The sequence below is a fragment of the Taurulus bubalis genome, assembly GCF_910589615.1.
Source record: "Taurulus bubalis genome assembly, chromosome: 12".
NCBI classification, from domain to species: Eukaryota; Metazoa; Chordata; class Actinopteri; order Perciformes; family Cottidae; genus Taurulus; species Taurulus bubalis.
The window spans coordinates 18,768,332-18,789,875 of record NC_136600.1 but is presented as its reverse complement, the minus strand read 5'-3'; the positions used below and the strand labels follow the sequence as shown (position 1 = coordinate 18,789,875).

The 21,544-nt window shown below is 42.3% G+C and overlaps 1 protein-coding gene across 1 annotated transcript; it reads right to left on the bottom strand.

The window, feature by feature from the left end:
* Positions 1-586: 586 nt before the first annotated feature.
* atp8b2 (ATPase phospholipid transporting 8B2) lies at positions 587-19,369 on the bottom strand (the record flags this gene model as incomplete). Its single annotated transcript, XM_079226936.1, has 29 exons — positions 587-676; positions 757-1,350; positions 2,210-2,336; positions 2,966-3,108; positions 3,228-3,473; positions 4,149-4,232; positions 4,343-4,566; positions 6,278-6,461; positions 6,643-6,916; positions 7,758-7,863; positions 8,434-8,545; positions 8,908-9,072; positions 9,361-9,476; positions 10,262-10,450; positions 10,553-10,712; positions 10,828-10,862; positions 11,308-11,395; positions 11,815-11,935; positions 12,417-12,613; positions 12,803-12,891; positions 12,977-13,135; positions 13,711-13,790; positions 13,896-13,966; positions 14,161-14,233; positions 14,328-14,389; positions 14,524-14,622; positions 15,619-15,732; positions 15,863-15,921; positions 19,261-19,369. The coding sequence occupies 29 exons, from the start codon at positions 19,367-19,369 to the stop codon at positions 587-589; spliced, it is 4,170 nt and encodes a 1,389-aa protein (XP_079083062.1).
* Positions 19,370-21,544: the final 2,175 nt, after the last annotated feature.

Genomic DNA, 21,544 nt, shown 5'->3' with positions numbered 1-21,544 from the left:
GATAAAGGACGCGAGTCCTGCAACAGTTTCGCAGCGTCCTGTAACGTAAAGCACCGTTCTCACTGAGAACTATATGAACAAAAACATTTTTACAAATAATGCCTGCACTTCACGGATTCTTGTTATTCTGTTCATTCATTCGACCCATTGTTCATTTTGAGGAACGCTCTGTTGTGAACAAGGCTCAACTTGAAATTAAAGTGGAAATAATCTTCTACATCATTAATAGTAAGTTACCTGTTTCCGCACCCGCTGCTTTCCTTCAGGTAAATACTGTAAATCTCATAATGTTCTAGTCATTCAAGAACTGTAATCATATGCCGTGGGTGTATATCACGTATATATCATGTATATCACCATTAAATCCCAATTCACAGTTGGACAAGGTCCATGTCATTAGGATATGCCACTTCTGCCTATGATTTGGATTTATTTGACTTATTATAGAAGCTTCCGTTGGGAAACAGAGAACTGCTCTCTATGCCTCAGTATCTCTCCAGCAAAGCACGCAACACATCCTGTATGTGTGTGCAAACATGTGATGGAAAGTAGTGAACAAGTTATTCCTCCATTTATTCTGAATGTTTCACTCAATCTGGCTAGTTTCCATGGGGACAGAGGATGGGCAGGGGCTGTTGGATGCAGAGGCCCGAGCCTTCCAACCAAACAGAGCTTCCTGTTGGAGAGAAGAAAGGTTGCATCAATGTGCGTGATTTTAGATACGCTGTTATTGATACATGAATAACAGCAGCTCACCTGCACGGCGCCCAGAGTGATCGTCCAGCCTCCAGGTGAGTCTCCCCCATGGGACCTCACTGCTGCAGAGGTAAGGACACCTGCATTGTCGGCCTGGGCTGAACCCTGAAGGGCAGCTGCTTCTGAAGCTGGTGGCGTTTGTGTGGATAAAGTGGGAACAGTCGGAGTCTTTTGGGCTGATGCTGCGCCTATCTCCTCCTCGATGGTCGTATCTTGAGAGCCCAGGACAGAGGAGGAGTTTGAGAGCGGCGGAACTGACCCAGACACACAACTGGGTGCTGGGCTGCTTTCCCCGGAGGCGCTGGGAGGTGTGTGAGGGTGAGCAGGCTTCTTCCGGCGGAGCGTGTCGATCCAGCTGGAGCTGTGTCTGGAGGCAAAGTTGGCCAGGGCCAGAGACGAGAGCCTCATGTTCTTTCCTGAAGTGATCAGCTCTCCAAATCCTTCCTGGTGGGCAAAGGCGTAGCCTGATCTCCTGGAACTGCCACGAGCACCCAGACGGCCCTCTGACACACTGCCCAGCCCACGCCAGGCACCGCCCACGCCACGACCCACCGGCTTTCGCTTCTTCTGCCGCACCAGCTGAGTGTAGCGCACCTGGAGAAGGAACATGGGAAAGAGGTTTGGGTTTTGGTGGTTTGGCACTGTTTTCTGTCCTTGAGCCAAGCTAAGCTAATGAGCTTCTTCAAGAAGAGAAATTATATCTTTAGGGTTGCTTAAATCGTCTATTTTTCAGTGTTCCCTGTGGGCCAAACATTTAAAGAATGACAAACCATCGTGACCCAAGTCACAATGAGCCTCATCTATAAATCGTGAGAAGAGCAAATGTGTGTGTAAATTAACGTTACTGACGTTACTTTTTTACTGCCATTTCGGCACCACCCTTATTATTAACTATTATCTTAAATAGGTAAACCAAGCCATTTTTAAGAGATATAGGTTTGAGAAATCACAAATTTGTTGTATGCATTTGTTATTGAAATACACAAGGTAAACACTTTATAAATTAGACCAAATAAATGCTGGTGGGTCCCGAACCAGTCTTTGGGATTGACTGCTACATAATGTCTACCACAGCGAGTCCAACTGGCTTGTGACACTGACTGACGAGGCCACACGCTGAGCTAGTCTTCTATAAAATCACTTTATTCATCAGGGGACACTGATTAAGTCAATATTTGCAGAGTATTCTAAGTGCCCAAGGCCAGTGACAGTAAGCATGAACTCTTCTACACACACACACACACACAGATGAACTGTTTGTACGCGTGCAGTTAATCATTGGTCATTGGCTGAGACAAGCCAACAGACCTGTTGCGAAGATGAGACATGTAGGCATGTTGTAAGAAGAAGAAGAAGAGACATGTACGCATGTTGTAAGAAGAAGAAGAAGAGACATGTACGCATGTTGTAAGAAGAAGATGAGCACATCTTTGTGTTGTGTGTGTTTTCTCACCGTGTCTGAGAGCTGAGGTTTCAGGTCCACCTTAAGGAAGCGGAATGCCAAAACTGGAACTATACATATTGCTGTCGCCAGCGCAATAGTTAACCACACGACTGGCTGCAACAATGTGCTCTGGGCACTACCTACACTCACAAACGCACATATACAATAACAAACATTAGCAAATATGTTTCAGGAATTTACTGCATTTCACAAATACTAAGAACACTCAGATATTACTGATCTCAATAGTAGCGTGAAATGATTTCAGCAAGTGACTACAGCAAACATTATAAAGACATAATCTTTTATAGAGCCAATACATTGTCATATTTTGGCTTGTTACATATATAATAACAGGTAGCAGTGCATTTATGTTTTATTGCTTGCATTTTTATGGTAACTTACCTTATTGACTCATTATTGACTATTTCACTTAGAAATATAGTTATCTAGACTAATTACATTTTTCTGTTTAAAATGACTATTATGGTTTCTGTTTCAGTACTGAAACTGTAAATATGTAAATATATTTGGTAATACTGTTTTATTGACATTTCTAAATGATCCTCCCTCAGTGCAATCTATTACAATTCACTTGACAAATGTGAAGCATCCTTACATTTCTAAGAATACATATTTTGTTCTTATTTTCATACTTTTACATTCTGAAACTTTTTTTGGGTACAACAATTACGTATTGGTCAGTGTGTCTGTCTGTGTGTGAGGGTTTGTGTGTGTGACAGACAAATAACAAGAAGAGGGGACCGACCTACAAAGTGGAACTGAATGGGAAAGATCTTGAAGAGGGTCTGACTTTGCAGAGCGAACATGATGGAGAAGTAGAAGCCCAGAGAGCCCCACACAAACACATGGTTGATGACGGTCCAGAAGCCCGTGTCAAGAGCGATCTACATAATCAGACACACATGTAAAGAACTGCACAGTTAATACACAACGCTGGGTCAGACAGCAGTGAAACACTGAGGTTGCAAGCTGTGACGAAAGCCCACGATCTGGCCTCTCTCACCTGTACGCTGACCACAATGACCAGGGCTGTTGCCGTGGTGACTGCAAAGGTCTGGTAGTCAGCGAGGGGCACTCCGGTGCTCTGAGTGGCGTCGGACAGGACAGCACAGGGGACAAAAAACAGCACCACTGAGGTGTAGATGCCTTGAGCGATGCAGATGAAAAACTCTCTCTTGTTGAACAGGAGGTTGAGCTGCCCGGGCTCATACAGTTTAGGATACTCCAGACTCCTCTGGTCAGGAACATCCTACATGAAGAGAAGAAGTGAGGAGCTGTATTTACTAAAACAACACTTGCCTTCAATGTTGTGGTCGTAACTACAAAAAATACCTGGAATTTACAGTTTGCCAAGAGTCTCCAGTCATGCTATGTGAAAAATGCTACGTCAGCATGCCAACATATTCACAATGAGAATGATAACATGCCAATGTGAAGGTATAATGTTCACCATGTTCCTCATCTTGGTTTGGAATACATGTTAGCAACACAACACAAAGCTGATACTGACGGGAAAAATATTGTACAACTTCAAAGTTCAACCTGACGACGACACTGGATGAAGAGCAAAATTATTTAAATATCCTGAATATCACAATGAATGTCATGGCAATCCATTCTGTAGTTTTTCCTCAATTTCCACCTTATTGTGGCACGATAGAGGCAGTCTACGAAATTTGATGGCAGTTCATCCAATACTTGTTGAGATATTTCAGTGTGAGTCTTCCAAAGAGGTGGATTAACCAACCAACAGACCAACACTGCTATCTCACGCTGGTGTAGCAAAAATATAGCTTCATCCATTTTTATTGTACTGATGTCATGTCTGATAACGATTTAGACAGCAACAGAGAATTAACTTACATGCGTGTGGTTCTTCAATTTAATGGAAAGAATACAGCATGCACAGCATGCTTGAACAGACCTGGTCAAATATCCCCATGGCCAGCACAGGGAGGGAGGTGTAGACAATGTTGTAGAGCGTGATGAAGTACTGATCATACACCGTCTACAAGAGAGAGAAATGGACACAAAAACACAGGCAAAGAGAAAATCATGATTACATTTTCCAACCCGATTTTTGACCTGAAGATGTCCTCATGAGCTCTACCCTCTGACCTGTGCAGAGAAGCCACAGAAGAAGCCAAACCAGAAGTGCACCATGGTGAAGGCAAAGTTCTTGTAGAAGAAGTAGCAGAGGAAACGGCACATGCGCAGGTAGGACCAGCGACCGTGCACCAGCAGGAGACGCTGTAGGAAGCGGAACTGGGAGAAGGAGTAGTCACTGGCCAGGACGGCCTGGATCCCCTCCTGACCCGAGATACCAACTCCGATATGAGCACCTGGAGGAGTGGAGAGAGAAGGACAAACAGAGAAAGAGACTGAAAAAGTAAGCCACATAAATTAGGAAAAACTAGACTTTTGTTTTGGCTTTCTTGTCGGGTTTTTGATCGTGAATTGTGTCCTTAAGAAGAGACAAATAACTATTTGAAACAAAAAGGAGAAAGCATGTTAATTCATGTGGATAAAATAGTGCCTACTTTGCCTTACTACTAGTACCTTTGCGAAATGAGATCTGGAAATCTAAAGGTATTGAAAGACTTGGATAAGAGTCGTCCCCATGGTAGAAAACGACTCACATTATCACAACCTAAAGACAAGTTTAGTTTACAAGATAAAAACATCTTCACTAATAGAGGACTGGCTTTTACAAAAGGAATTCTTAGTCAAGAAAAGCACCACTTAACATTGTGTGTTTACCAGCGATGTACTCATTAGTTTCTTGGAAATTAGTCATTCAGCATGAAAAAAGCATGAAAAAAAACGACAAATGGACAAATCGGCAGCCATAATATGCAGATTAGGGTGCGGCCTTATAGCTGTTTGAGACAGACGGTGATATAAAGTCTGGGATCTGGGAAAGAAAACATGATAAGGGAGTGTGGAAGTTTCCCAGGTGGAAAGATGTGTCTTTCAAGACATTTGGGACAGAGACCTGGGGTTGACCTTAGATACAGATGTTTGGTGTTCAATTTGGAAAAATCTTCACAAATTCTCTAAATCAGTGATAAACAATCTCATTAAGTTTAAGGTGTTACAAAGAATACATTTCACCCCAGAGAGAACGAATAGAATAGGGGCTTGTTAGGCTCAGATGTGTGTTGCTATTTCAGCACTAAAAGCACAGCACTTTGTATATGTAATTTGCATGTTGCTTGCTGTGTATTTAGAAAATATAAATTGCTAATAAGTATTTTCTTAAGAATTAGGAAATTAAGCTAAAAGGTACAGATAAAGATGCCTCAGAAAAAAACAAATGCCAAATGAGATTTGAGGCGCATAAACCCACCAATGCTGAATTGGCTGTATTCCTGCTTTTTACTTGCATAAATGTATTTGAAGGAACATGCAATGACGTACATCAGCAGGCAAACCCACAAGCTGATGCAACGCTTACAAAACACAGATTATTACAAACCAGAACCATTGGTTCATGGCTTAACCAAACCTCTCTGTTTGTTTCCCTTTTGAGCAGCTTTAATGTTATGAAAACATAATGCTGTGTCCCGTTGTTGCAACTCTTAATGAAGCTATATGAATGTTTGAGTGAAATGGTCAGAAACTGTTTTTTTTAGTGGCTGCACGATTTCATCAAATGAAAATATTCATGATGTCTTGTACAAAAACATTTCGCTGAAGTTCAGTCTGACACATTTATTGCGTTTGGGATTTCCAATAGAATAAAAAAAAATGGTGTGGGTTTGAACAATGTTTTTTCTGCACAGGGTAATGAGTGGTAAACCTGCATGTCAGTGGGCTTTAAAATGACACTCATCACATTGAAGACACTAAGAAATGAGTTCCTTAAATAATGAGGACATCACACCTACAGTAAGACACATTTCCACACCACCTTCGTCACCACTAGTAACACCATGCTGATAAACAACTTCTGCTGAGAATTTACATTGCATAAAGGTATAACGGGCATCCACTTGGTCGAACCCTACTCTCTTTCCTCTCAGTCTTATCCTCCATGATTGCGCAACTCACTTTTGATCATGCTAACGTCGTTAGCTCCGTCTCCTATAGCCAGAGTTACGGCCTTCTTGTGCTTCTTGATGACGTCCACCACCTGAGCTTTTTGCAGCGGGGTGACTCGGCAGCAGATCACAGCTTTGCACGCACACGCTGTCGACACAAACTCTGTCTCCATGTCTGCTTCCAGTGCGTGGGCCTATCAAAGAGCAAGAGAGAGTTGAGAAGATTTACGGGTCAATGGTAACGTGTCAGAGTTGCATCTGTGGGAAAAAAGTTATTTCAGAAGAATATGGTTTGTTGATGCAAGATACACATTTGAGAGTTGACAGTTTAATTCTTGTCTTGTGTATGTGGGTATGGGGGCGTGTTATTAATACCAGACTGTGTCCGTTGATTACGAGGGCAAACTCTCCAGAGATGTTGTCGATGAGGTTGGAGGGAGGAGGTGAAGGAGGAGGAGGAGGAGGAGGAGGAGGAGGAGGAGGAGGAGGGCACTGCAGCTGTTTCCCTCCTCCTCCTCCTCCTCCTCCTCCTGTACCATCTCCTTCTTGTTGTTCTCTGAAACCGTTACCCATGAAACATCCCTCCATCCCCTCCTCCTTCCCTCCATCTCTGGTTCTTGACAGCTCGATCATCCTTTCCCTCGCCCTCCTGGAGAGGAAGACAAACAAACTCCACATCAACATGGCTTGTCTCTGACAAAAGAAGACAGAACCAAAACACAACATGTGTATGAAGAGGAAACGGGAGAGATGAAAGAGAATGGTGAAACAGACACAGCTGAGAAAACAAATCAAACAGGAGATTAAAAAAGAAGGACCCTGAAGTTATTCATGTTTCAACCCTTAGCCAACGATTGTGCACCACTGCTACTCACAAAAAAAGATGGCGTCATCGTGTTGCTTTGCCAAATATGTTTAAGCTATTTGAGTCTTAAATGCAAAACCTTTGGCACTTTAAGGAACATTCTGTGCTTAACTTCTTCATTTGTGGTATTCTAAAAATATTTTAGTCACATAAAGGTTTCATCTATATGCTTCGTTATGTGTTGTACTGTTTTTCGTTAGAGCTAGCATCATTGAATGACATTGTGATTGACAGGAGAAAATCTTTGGTTTTACACTAAAGGTAGATGGTAGATTTTTTACTTGGTGAAAAAAACAACTATGTATGTAAACTACTAACTATTTTAGGACTCAACTGGAGGCAGTACATTTGCAGGGCTGTGCCTTTAGATAGTCCTAACCAGCGTGGTGGTTTTAGTGTGTTGATTTAACTGCGGTGGCAAAATTAAAGCTTGGATTAACCACCATTGTTCAGTAAGTTATGTTAAGTAGTGGAGAATTTGCCACCACATCTACTCACTCCAATCATGCATATACTTCTTAGTTATGTTCTGATCGACACCTGCCTTTTCTCATTTTTGCTCCATGTTAATCCTAGAGTGTAGACAGACAGACAGACAGACAGACAGACAGACAGACAGACTGACCCGAGCTCCTGCCGTACGCTCTGGACAGTGTGTCCACTGATGATGAACACCTCGGTCATATCATCTGTCAGCATCTTGCAGGAATAGCCTATATTGACAGCTGTCTCTGTGAGAGAAAGGGAGTGGGTTACTGAAATGCAGTTCATCGTTCCAGCCGAACATGTTAGTAGTTTCACGGTAAAGACAGCTTTATAGCTCAAATGTATCAACGGTTGAGCTGAACTTGCTAATATTTTTCATCCAATGCGAGAAAAGTGATCTAATTTCACTGCCTGCATATTTTTTCCACCACATAGCAATTAGATAATTGTGGCTGGCACAAGGACCTGCATGGCCTTGTTGATGATTGGTTCCTGGTCAGTGTGACTGATTTTCTGCTTCTCAATAGTTGACAATAGTTTGGTGGTCCACTATAGAAAACTTGCAAAACAAATGTTAAGATGCATGCTGGTGAAATTCATGATGAATATCTGCCAGTTTGCCTGGTTTTATGTTGACCATTGTGGTGAATTTCAGGTGTGTTTTACAGGTCAATGATGCAGACAGTAAGCGCATGGCTGCAGAATAAAAGGAATGCAGAATTATCCTTTTCTATCTCTTTTTGTGTGGTGCTTTGCAAATGATGGTGTTTAAAAAAAATGGTTAAAACAATTGTATGCAAGTGTATGTGTCTCACCCTGCTTGTCTCCAGTGAGAACCCAGATCTTAATGTTAGCCAGAGAGAGGACAGCGATGGTCTCTGGGACGCCTTCCTGCAGCTTGTCCTCTATAGCTGTAGCCCCCAGGAGCTAGACACACGGGCACACACACACAATAATTCCAGTTAAGTCGTGCATAAAGGCAAATTCTGCCTAACAACTTGAAATGGCTTACCATCATTTCAACTCATTAAATCGACAATCAGTGAATTAACATCCTGCACTGAGAAAATGCAAAAGAGAGGAATTTCCCCTCACCCAAGGTTCCACTTTTTTAAAGTGCTATTTTGATTCCGTTTGCGGAAGGAAGTCTCCATAAATGTTATGAAAAACATATGGCTTCATGTTCCACATAAAGAAAATGAAAGTCAGACACACACACACACACACACACACACACACACACACACACACACACACACACATACACGCTCTCAGGCCAAGTCTCTAACCATCATGTCTTGCTCTATCTGCTCATAAGCGGCTGCCAGTCGGTCCTCTCTGCAGCTGGCGGCCTTGTCAGCGCAGCGGTGGCTCTCTGACCACGCCTCCCACTCCTCCTCTGTCAGGTCCCTGTAGGCCAGCGCCAGTGTCCGCAAACCATCGGCAGCATACTCCTAGAACCAAATATACAGTATACACGCAGGCATGTACAAACATAAACATAGACACACATTTTGACATGAGGATACACATTGGGAGAAACAATGAAGTCGTAAAGGTCAATGGTGCTCTATTCCACTATCAAGGTCCAAATATAGGCCAAACATATCAGCGTCTGCCACATGTCAAGTTGATATACTTTATTTGAGTTAATGATTAAATACTTGCTTGAGCTGTTTCCAAGTTTGGAGACACTAGATGGCAGTACAATTCCATCCATCCATCCATGTGTGTTTACTCACATTGAGGTGGTCAGAGGTGACATTCATCAGTTCCTGGTTACAGGGGTGGAGTCTCTCCAGCAGCACAGTGTCAGCTCCTTTACAGTACAGACGGATCCGACCCTCCGGGTTACGCACTGAGTGAAATAAAGAGACATAATACTTCAATAAATCCATACAACTCCATACCATCACAATCAAACCCTCCTCTTTTTCGTCTTTAATAAATGTCATTCCTGCATAGAGTGGTTGACATAATCCAACTGATGCTCGAAGGTATAAATGTGTGCTCAGTGCCTCGTGGTCCCGCTGCTCTGTTGCAAGACCAAAATTGTTTTTAAGGCCAGGGTGACTGATGACCAGTGATTTATGGGCAGTTTTCCAGCACCATACTAGAAAGCCAATCTCAGAAAAACACAGTGAAATCTCATTGAGGGATGAAATGTAAACATGACAAATAGCCTATCTCCTGTCTGTTTACATTTTTATTATTGTATTAATTATTTTAGATTTAAACATAAAAAGCTCAACTCATCCAATAAAAGCCAGTTCTCGTTGTGTTAGTATAAACCAAAGTATAAAAGAAGAGTGCAAATCATCCAAGACCAGATATAAAGGGATTGTTGCATTATATTTAAGTCCCTGTACACCTACATAGTGTTTTCTGCTGCACCAAGGTGCTCATCATTGTAACCTAAAATAAAGAGAAAAAGTAAGAGGAAAAATAGGGAGAATGCACACTTTACGCATCAGAGTCCCTGATGGAAAATGGTTAAACTACAGTAGTTAAATTGCAGATAGTATTATTTCATATTCATATTCTTATTTCATCCTGATTTATACTACACATCATATATTTTTTAAATAAACACCAACCCATTTCCATATTCTTTGTAAACTGAATATGATGATCTCTGCGCACCTATAACAGACATTCTCTTGCGTATATTATTGAAGTCCAGTATGGCAAGCAGAGTGTAGGTGACAGGTCGTCCCATCTCTGTCGTAGTTATCGTCCCAGGTGTTCGGGAGCGAAACACAAAGCCAAAGTTTCGAGCCGCCGTCACAAGAGCCCCCTCATCTGGCGACTGAGCCTTATAAATCAGCTTTCCTAGGCCGACAGATAACATGATGAGAAATATTAAACACAAAATAACAGACTGATGGTTTGTTGGTGCCATTTGACCTCCTGCATTCCCCTCCCCTTGCTCACCCTCGCTCTTCTCCTCACTCATAACGGTGTGACAGAGGGAGAGCAGGCGGAAAAATTTGTGCGCGTGTGCGTCTCCCACTTTCACTGATTCCAGCAAGGTGTCATCATAGAAACAGAAGTCCGGGTCCGCCAGGGGGTTGAAGGGGGTGAAGTCCAATCTCTGAAGATATATAGTGAGTCAGGGACTCTGATAATGTGACATAAACTGGGAGTACACACATATGCATATTTATGAATGAGTGTTTCAGTAAAACAAAACGAAAGTGACGACTGACCTTTGGCCGAGGTCCCAACGGGTCCCTTCCTTCCCCTGACAGCAACACACACACAGGTGTAAAACTTGGTTGTGTACTTTGTTGTGTAGGTGTGTGCATGATGATTACACACATTGGCCACTTCACACAGTCTAATACAATCCAATACAACTGCACTGCCAAAAAGTCTCTAGTCAGATTTTAGAATAATAAATAATTATCTATAATGTTCAGGTTTTGTTGACACTGTCATGAGTTTGTAAATGCAATGATATGTTTAAGCATTCAGGTCATAGTTAGTGATGGTGTTGTACTGGGCTGCAGAATATTCAGAGGCATTTCTAATATTCGGAGCCCTCATGTATGTAAATATTTAGGGCCAAAAATATAATGTCCATAATAGCACTCCTTTCTTGAATGTGTGTGTGTGTGTGTGTGTGTGTGTGTGTGTGTGTGTGTGTGTGTGTGTGCGTGTGTGTGTGTGTGTGTGTGTGCGCTAACCGTAAGTCTGTCCATTGATGGAGCACTTATTGAAGCTCATGATGTTCTGAGTGAGAGTTCCAGTCTTGTCACTGAAGATGTATTCAACCTGAAGGAAACATGTAATGGTTACACTAAATATTTAATTACACAGACAAAGCAATTGTTGTAAAAATATTTTGTAAATCTAGAAGTAAGATGATTTTGTTTGTCTAAGCCCAGGAGAGTGATGCATCCTTTAAACCAATATGTGAAGCTTTCTCCTCTCTGAATGTATATCCCTTTTAGTCTGAAGATGCATTTAATTTGTGCAGTAAGAAACAATTGATTCCATCATTTAGTTATTGCAGAATGTATATTTCTTAAACAATTCAGGATTATTTAACAACAGATAATTAGCAACAGAAACTAGGATGAATGTTGGACAGATTGGCAGAGTACACGATCGATAAACATGCGTGAAATATATCAAATATCAATATCACACACACAGACTGCATTTGCAGTAGTGTCAGTGTGGATGTCCACCTGGCCGAGCTCTTCGTTCAGAGTGGTGGTCCTGGCCTCAGCTGCTGTGTTACACTGGGAGCAGAACATCTCCTGGTCCCAGTTAATGAAGTAGCTGTGACCCAGCCTGATCACCTCCACACTGACACACACACACAGGTGACAAAGGGACATGATTACAACAGTAAAGTACACCTTGACAACAGAGAGAGGACAACAAAATGATCACGCCGAGCAATTAGTCACACACCCATGCATTAGTCAGGGAGCGGTGAGTGCAAACACTTGAAGTCTATGAGATCGGGTGTGCAGGGACCACAGTAGTGGTTTGGAAATGGGGGAGCAGAGGAAACAATTTTCAGGGCTTCATCTGCAGCTCTCTTACCTGAGAGGGAATCACTGTAGACAACATATACAAACAATGTCAAATAAAGCTTGATAATGTCTAATATAAGCATTAATGTAACACAGGAAAGATCGTAATGAACACAATATTTGGTTGAAATAACTGTCTGCTAAGACATCAGCATACCACTTCAGTTTTTTCCCATGATTCATTTGTCTTTCATCACTCTTCTACACACGCTTTGCTTTTGCACAGTATGTCTTGGACTTCTCCTCACCTCACATATAGAGAGATAGGCACCACAGTGTTGAGAATGATGACGTAAGACCAGAAGGAGAGGAAGGCTGAGAACAGAAAGTTGTCCACAGGAGGGTCCCAGGGCAGATAGCTCTGAAACAGGGAGCCCACCTCTCTCTCCCACACTGCGTTACCCACAGCCAGGATCACACCCATACACACCAGGAAGCCAAAGATCTGACAGAAACATGCAGATGGAGAAACTTTAGAGTCAGAGAAAGAAGGAGTGTAATCCTTTATGTTTGGATCTGTCAGTCAGTTGAACACAAATCAGGAGATATATGAAACTAGACTTAAGCCACTGAGCTCATGTCCTGAAATAGTGGCTGTGTGAGCCATGAAAGTGAGAAGTTTGGGGTGTCCTACCCAGAGGACCAGAGTGTTCATCAGGCGATCGATGCTCGTACGCTTAAACTTGGTGCGACCGCTGTTCTGCATTAGCTTGGTATCTGGGCCTGAAACAAAAACGGGGAACGTTAGACCTGATATTCACATTATATACACACTTTCACACACAAATATTTCACGGACACACACGACCTGCGAAGATGACCAGGCCGTAGCAGGCCTCTGTGTTGCGGAGGACGCATCCTCGTAGCAGCAAGTTCTGGTTCGTCAAGGTGTTTTTCTTGTCTCTCCAGTACAGAGTCCCACAGAACCGATCCAGCTTGTTGTTGGGGGGCTCACACACCACCTCACCTTCACCCAGACACACACACACACACACACACACACACACACACACACATACACACACACACACACACACACACACACATATAAATCATATGCTATATCATGGATGTCCTCCAAATCCAATTACAGTATTAGGTTTATTTTCCTAGCTGTATGATATAGCGCTGAATGAATCATCCATGTGACATCAGGCCGTTGTCACACACATAAACACAAACCCAAAGATTGAAACACACATCTTTCATATGTTGATAAGACCTGCGAAGTGTGGGTAAATTTGCTGCAGTAATGCATTTTCTGCTGCAGGTGTAGAGTGTGTGGGTGTGGGCGTGCTGTGCTCACATACAAGCATTTTGTTGTGTGAGAGTAGTAGTGGGTGATGATAGGCTGTTGTTTAATGCTGGCAGGGGACGGCAGAAAGAAAGTGTGCGCGTGTACATATTGTGTGATGTGCGAGGGTGTGAAGTTGGATAACGTTTGTGTTAAACACTGAAACCTGTTGACCTATAAATTACCAAGAACGGAAGATGAACCAAACCAGAAATCAAAATAAGAGGAGGAGTTTTCTCAAAACTCACCATCGAATGAAGCCAAGTTGTTCTGGTTTCCGAGTTCAGACGTCACTGTAACAGACTGACGGACCTTCATATTGGTCTCTCTGCAAGATAATACAGCACACGGCGATTTAGATGTAGTGTCCAGTTTCTTCTGCAGATTGTGAGGAACTGTGAGTCTATGGTAAAAATGTGGTGTGTTTTCTGACCCATCCAGCTCGGCTGTCTCAATGTAACAGAGTCCATGCGGTTCAGTGCTGGACAACAGGAGCAGGTCAGCCTGAAAATAGATACAATATGAGAGCATCCAGTGCACTGCACTGCCGGCAAAAGAGTAACTAGCAATAGTAGGTAGTATCCCCTAATAAGGCACTGTGTGTGTGTGTGTGTGTGTGTGTGTGTGTGTGTGTGTGTGTGTGTGTGCGTGTGTGTGTGTGTATGTAATGTATTTCGATGGGTTGGACACACACTTACTGCCACAAACTGGTTGTTTTCCAGTTTAATGATATCACCCACTCGAACATTCATCCACTTTTCATTCTGTAGCCTGAAACAGAGAAACAGAGAGAAAACAGTGAGTTAGAGACGCAAATAAATTGTTGTGATTTAGAAAAACTGTACTAAGTTGACTGGAAACTCACGAGCCACGGATGAGGACCTGAGACTGACGGTTGTTCACTTGGTTGTCGCTCTTATGACGAAACTGCAGGAGACAAAGATCAATATTAGCTTTTCAGGACCCTTATTAGTTTTTACTAGGAATAATCAGGTGCCCCTGCTCTTTATTTGTATTTCACAAATATATGTAAGTATATGGTGATTAGAAAACATGCTCACATAGTCATCTGTGGCATCCTTTACTGCGGTGATGCTCAGCACCAGAGCTAAAGGCACAATGGTAGTGAACCAGGAGAGGGAGGAGATCTGAGGTATTAGCTAGACAGAGACAGAGAAGGTTGGTGTGCAGATTAGTTTGACAAGGGACGTAAAGGCAGTGTGCAATTCAGAGACAACTACATCTGGCCCAAGCTACACGCTCAGCGTCTGCAAGTGGAAGTACAACTGACTACAACAGTTTATAAAGTATACATTCCTTCACCTGGGATTAAAATATAACAAGACTAAGAGTCAGCCTCCATGCTGGCATTAAGTGCAGCTCTGTGAGGCTGCACTTAATGCCAGCATGCTAATATGCTCACAATGACAATGCGAACAGGTATAATTAAAATACAATTTAAGTTTAACATCTTAATTTAGCATGTTGGCACTAAGTGCAATACACAGTACAGCTGAGGGTGATGGGTATTTCACTACTTTTGCAAACATTTTAGTAGTGGACAAAAACAAGAGGAAAAGTCAGAGGCTCACCAGAGACTGGAGGATTCAATAAAAGTTTGTAAATGTATTTTTACAAAGAGTTGTTGTGACATTTCCATCTGGATGAAAGTGGTGGACTGACATTGCAAATGCAAACCCTGCTAGCATGGTTTAAAATCAATAAAAGGCTGAACATCTTAACTTTGAAACCTTTTTGCAACTTGTGAATGATCAATTGGGGTTGAAAGGTGACCATGTGAAACTGTTTGGTCAGATGTGTTTTCTATAGCTGTGCTCTCAGCTGCAGAGAGCTGTAAAGTCATAATTTGTTTTTATAAACAGGGTCACACATTCTTACAGAACTGATTTCAACACAATTTCTTGGAATTTGAATTGTTATAGTTTCATACGTCCGTCAACTTTTATAATACTATTGTCACCTATTCATTTCATTGAATTTCCGTGTTTCAAGCCAACTATCACTTTCTGACACATCTCTGTCCTTAAGAGATGTAAAGCAGTAACTCTCCAGCCTTTGAAGTTCCAGCTGCTCTCTCTCTCCATGTGCCTCACTTACATCCCTCGTTACATCCCCCATTGACCTCCTCTACTCACCTGTAGTATGAGCAGGAAAAGGAAGTAGGTGTTGGCTACTTCCTGGAACTGCTCAAACAAGTTGACGGGCAGAAAGGTGACAACGTTGTACTTGGATGTCATAATGCAGTTACTCTGGATGAGGAGGAGAGAAATGAGTATATGGATTATCACAATATTTCAGTCAAACTGCTTCAATGATTAACATGTTTTCTCATCTTTTATGAACATAGTTTATAACATGGACAAGAGAAAACGGTCTTACCGCGTACTGGAATTTTTCGTTGTACTCTCTGTCATTGGCTCTGGCCCTTCTCTCCTCCTCTGAAGAAACAAGGCACAACATGAGTCATTAGAGGGTGACATCACAACTAAAATAACAGAAAGCACTGCATCTCTGTGTGTCAAAGTGGATAAAAGGACCAATTGTAAATCCTTAAGAATGTCTATAACAATGAAATCCTCCGGAGACCTGAACAGAGAAAGAGAGTGAAGGAGACAGACAGTACACTATGTTTATGCATTTATTATTTAATCAATGAAGCTGGTGTAGTCTGCTGGAGGTTGAGTTATTAGTATTTGGTCAGACTCAATCATTGTGTTTCACATACACACACAGCAGAACTAATAATCAGACCAATTATCTCTAATCTTTAATTATCTGCTGCCTCTGTCTCTTAATGATCACATAACCACAGATGCGCATCTGTATGAATCAACAGGAGAGCTGAGACCCGTTACAGGTATTCACAGATGAAGAATTAAATCCATGACACTTGTGACTTAAATCTACAGAGAATAGAAGTAAAACAGCAAAATGTCTAACTCTCCTGACCCTGCTTTTTATCCTCTCGCTGTTTTTAGGTTTCTGTTTATGCTGAAGCAAGGTAGTTTGGGAGTTCCCCCCCCTCCTCCACCAGGCCTGTCTCCTCTAATATTGACGAGACGGCTTTTTAAATGAAATGACTGGCCTGTTTTGCACAGGGCTGTGCATGCACACACACACACACACACACACACACACACACACACACACACACACACACACACACACACACACACACACACACTGTAGCTCTGACTGAAACCACAAGATCCTCAACACACCTTTGACTGAGAGGCAACAAGGCGCCACAGGAAGGGACATCACACAGCAGAGGCCCCATAATCACATGCACACACATAAACAAAGACCATGTGGTTTCCTGTTTCTGCAGCACTGTGAAGCCCGGTCTTATCTTTGTTTCTGCTCTACCAAATAAACGCAGGCCACTTAAAAGAGATACAGTAGAACTCCTCTTTGTTGTTGCACATTATAAGACAGATTTTGTCACAACTCCAGACGACTTCAGACCAGCTGGGATGAGTCAACTTAGAAAACAAATTATTTCTCTCTTTGTTTTACATTCTAAGTTGCTATCAGGTGGAGAGTTATGAGAAGAATGACCGAACAACATCCTCTATCATCTTGTTTGTTATATTGCAATAATGATGCATAATGCATTTAATATACTGTATCTTAAATACTACTACAGGCATTGATACAACTGCTGGGCGACTTCAATATATATGGCACTAAATCAGAGAGCAAGTTAGACATTATTGTGATGTTCTGGACTATAGCATGATGAACTGGACCATGTTCATCTCTCTCTCATCTCTCTCTCTCTCTCTGCTGGTGGTATTTGATATGCCCTCTCTTCTAAACTCTGGTTAACATCACTATATCAGATTTGTCTGATCTTGTAGGTGCACATCTATTCTGTTGAATCCCGGCTCTTTCCTTTTCCTTCTGGCACCTCTCCCAGCTACCCGAAGGTCGTTACGTTGCTTTCTAGGGGAAGTGTTCACCAGACAGATCTGTCTGACATGCAGCGAAAAAACCTGCAACCCTCCATGAAGAGGCCAAGATGCTTTTGCAAGGTAAGCACAGAGACACTGAGGCTTCCAAGCATCTGATGTCAGGACCAGGCAGTGTCTGTCCAGCTGTGCAAGCGGACCAACCCAGGCTGAATGCATGAGCATCTTTAGCAAACTGCCCATTAAGTGTTTAATGTCTCTGACAGATTCAAGGGCATTAGAAGCCCTGACGCAGAGTAGATGCTATACAGCAAGTCTGCATAAATCTATAAAGCTCCATTACTAGGAAACTTTCAGTTGCAGGCACTCTGCTGTGAGCGTAAGGTTTCCATAAACAACTGGGACATAAAGGGGCACATAAATATAGATTCAAAATAAAATACTCAATTCCAAACAATCTTACACAGAATGACTAGCTGGCTCACTTTCTTTCATTCCTGTCGCTTTAACACTCTCCCCCCTATGGCTGGGCATGTACGGATACACAGCACACATCCTCCGTATGTCTCTGTGAGCAGCACACACTCTCACAACACAGTGAACAAAGACTGAAGTCATAACAATAATGAGCAAAGAGCTACCTGAGCGATGGAAAATGCTATTGTCATTGCCATGACTGAACCTAAGGCAGGATCAGCTTCTGCGCAGACGTGATCATCACTCGCTGTGCCTGATTTAATTAGATGAAGATGGGATGGTAGAATTTTCTGCAGTCATGCGCGTGCGTACATGCACACACACACACACACACACACACACACACACACACACACACACACACACACACACACACACACACACACACACACACACACACACACACAATGATCTAATTAGTTACAAAAACAATGCGGGTGACACAGTGACAGACTGGTGGGCTGGAGGTCAAATCAAGGTGCACATCCAGTGGGATTTGTGATAGTTAAGCAAAGGAATGAGGATACAGATGAGGCAGTGCAGTGACAGCGGAGGCTGGCGCCTGGAAGATTGATCAGTGTCTCAGCCAGCAGAGACAACAAGGACATCATCCTAGTTATTTATGCAAAATTCAGATTCAGGTAAACTCCGTTTTGTTTACACATATGCACGGATTCATAGTCAGTGCTAAACATCAGGAAAACAGGAGAAAACTTTGAGGAACATTATACAGGTCGTCTCTTCATGATGGGTTATAAAGCTGAAAACAAGAAAAACAAAGGTGACGCTGGTCCAAAACACTGGATGGCAGTGAAGACTTAACAACTATCTCAGTATGAAGAATGATACTTATTATTATTATTTATGTTATTTAATTGACTAATGTTGGATGCTGATGTCTAATAAACACAGTGAAATGCTCAATATATACATATAAACTATAATATAGTATAAGCCAATTAGGCCTGTAATACGCACTTATGATAAGGTGAAAGCCACACACACACACACACACACACACACACACACACACACACACACACACACACACACAAACACACACACACACACACACACACACACACACACACACACACACACACACACACACACACACACAAACACACACACGCGCACAATGCTCAGTAAAGAAATGGGGCCAGCGAGATGAAGAAGCAGGAATGAAACTTGGACTCAGTTGGGATGAGGATGAAAAATGATGTTTATTTGAGATGCAGTTTGTGCAATCAACAACCTACTGACGATGATGATGGTGATGACGACGGTGATGACGATGACAGTGAAGACATGTGGCACAATAATAATAAGAATCATAATATAATAAGGTCAATTAAACGCAGCCTGAACTGTCACACAAACTCGTACCTGTCCACCTCTTTTTCGATTTGACTCCATTTAGTCCTTTCTCTTTCTTTCTTTTTAGGGGAAGAACGAGTGGAAACCATTTCTCCGGGATTTCTTTCGGTATTGTCATCTTGATTTCGTCACCGTCTGAATTATCGTTCAAATGTGCGCTCTTTCAATGACCGCCGCATCTCCGCAAGGACGCGGGGATGAAGCTCCGTTTCCAACTTCGGTCAAGTTGGAATAACCGCGCAGCGTCCCGTCCCTGCCTCTCTGGCTTCCTCTCTCGCCAAACACACGCACATGCACGCACTCGCTCATTGGTCCTGTTTTCTCTCTCTCCTGCCGCAGAAACACTGAGGTCATTTTTTTCAGCAAACTTTACAGTCGAATGTGTCGCTAGGCGCAGACTGCTTACTAGTTATATTGATTATAAAACATGTAGACTTATTGATACCTATCCTAAAGGTTGTAAAGTGTTCGATGACGCACATACGAAACGTGTTGTCAATTCTGCGCCACAGCGGTCTCATCAATCAACTTGACGCACCCATGTGCAAAGTCTGCACCGTCAGCTTTTAAGTCTCATCCACAACATAAACACTGTCTGCTGGAAGCATTACGTCACCACACAGACTCTGGGTTTGACAGCAGTTACCACGGCAACGGTCTCTGCAGGGACTCTACAGATGAGCGAGTCGGCGAATGAGGAAACTGGGTGCCATTTTGGATCTTTAAGCGTGAGCAGATTGCAGCATGGCTGTGGCGTTTAGAGCCAAAATGGCGTGAGCAGGTGTCCAGTTTCCTGCATGTTTTAAGAGAGAAGGTGCACTGCAGTGGGCAGGGCCAGGCAGGTGCCCGTGCACGTGCTGTGCGGCGAGCCTCGTGCGTACAGTTAAACTTTGCCGACTGCAAGCTTTTGCGCACACTTTTCATATGCATTCCCCGATTGTGCTTTGTGGCGATATGCAGAATACTTATTCAACACACACAAACACACACACACACACACACACACACACACACACACACACACACACACACACACACACACACACACGCGCGCGCGCGCGCGCGCAAAAGAACACATAACAAACGGTATTGAGAGAGCTGAAGCGTCCATTCCCACCTCTACAGGTGCACGTGTGGCTGACATATTCACCATGTTAAGTACTGTGACAAGTAGCCTAAGATTCAGATATCTAATTGGATAGGGCGAATTAAGGATGATTAAAATACTTTACAAATATTACAGGAACACATAGGCTTTATTTCTGTAACACTTAAATATTTTAATATGAAATAAGATATATGATATTTTGAGGAAGTTTGGAATGCTCTTTTGTTCAAACTCATTAAAAAAAAAATTGTTATAACATTTGGATGTTTGGGACAGGACCTTTGAGAGGATGTTAAAACACACCTTATATTGATTAAGGATAAATATGACCTATTTATAGCGTGATTTAATTCCAACTTTAATGTAATTTCACATGCACATTTTCCTTTTTCTGTCTATTATGAATTAGGATCCATCATTTCTGTCCATTATGAATTAGGATCCATCATTTCGATCCATCATTTCTGTTAAACCGTATTACTTAAAGTTATAAGTTAGTCCACAGCAGCCTATAAAGACGCATGCCTTTGCTCGCCGACACAACAACCTCGCCCTTATAGTTCTCTTCCCCCAAATTTAATTTAACATATTTAATTCAGGTAAACATGTTCAAAGTCCAAAACTTTGTCTCAATGGTGCCATACGACACTGCAATAGATTAATCAGAATTAGTTAGGGATTGATTAAAAGGTCAAGGCTAAAGTTAGTCCAGCTAGCAAATCCAGCTAAAGAAATTCAGCATTTGTTTTTGGTTAATTAAGAGTTAAGCACTTCAGCATTGCCTCAATCACCCAAAAGCATGCTGACAAAATAAAAACAATCTAATTTCATAAATAGAAACACATTTATTTAACTGGTTTTGTTTCAGTCGATTGTGATAACCATGTTTGCATCAAACGTTTTTCCAATATATTAACCAGGACAATTGTTTGACTCTAGATCCACCCCCACATGATGTCACACCAATGAGGGCACGCAATTTTGATTAGCCTATGTGGTTTCACCCAGATTCACAATTAGGCTCTTGATGAGTAGGCCAGACTGTTTGCTGTATGTTTCTTCTGTCTCTCTCCACTATAACTTTCAAGTAAAGGCATAAAATATCCACCCCAAAAATAAATGAATAACATCCACAGGGGCCAAAACCCAACTAAAATCAATTGCACACTGCAACTACAAGCTGTG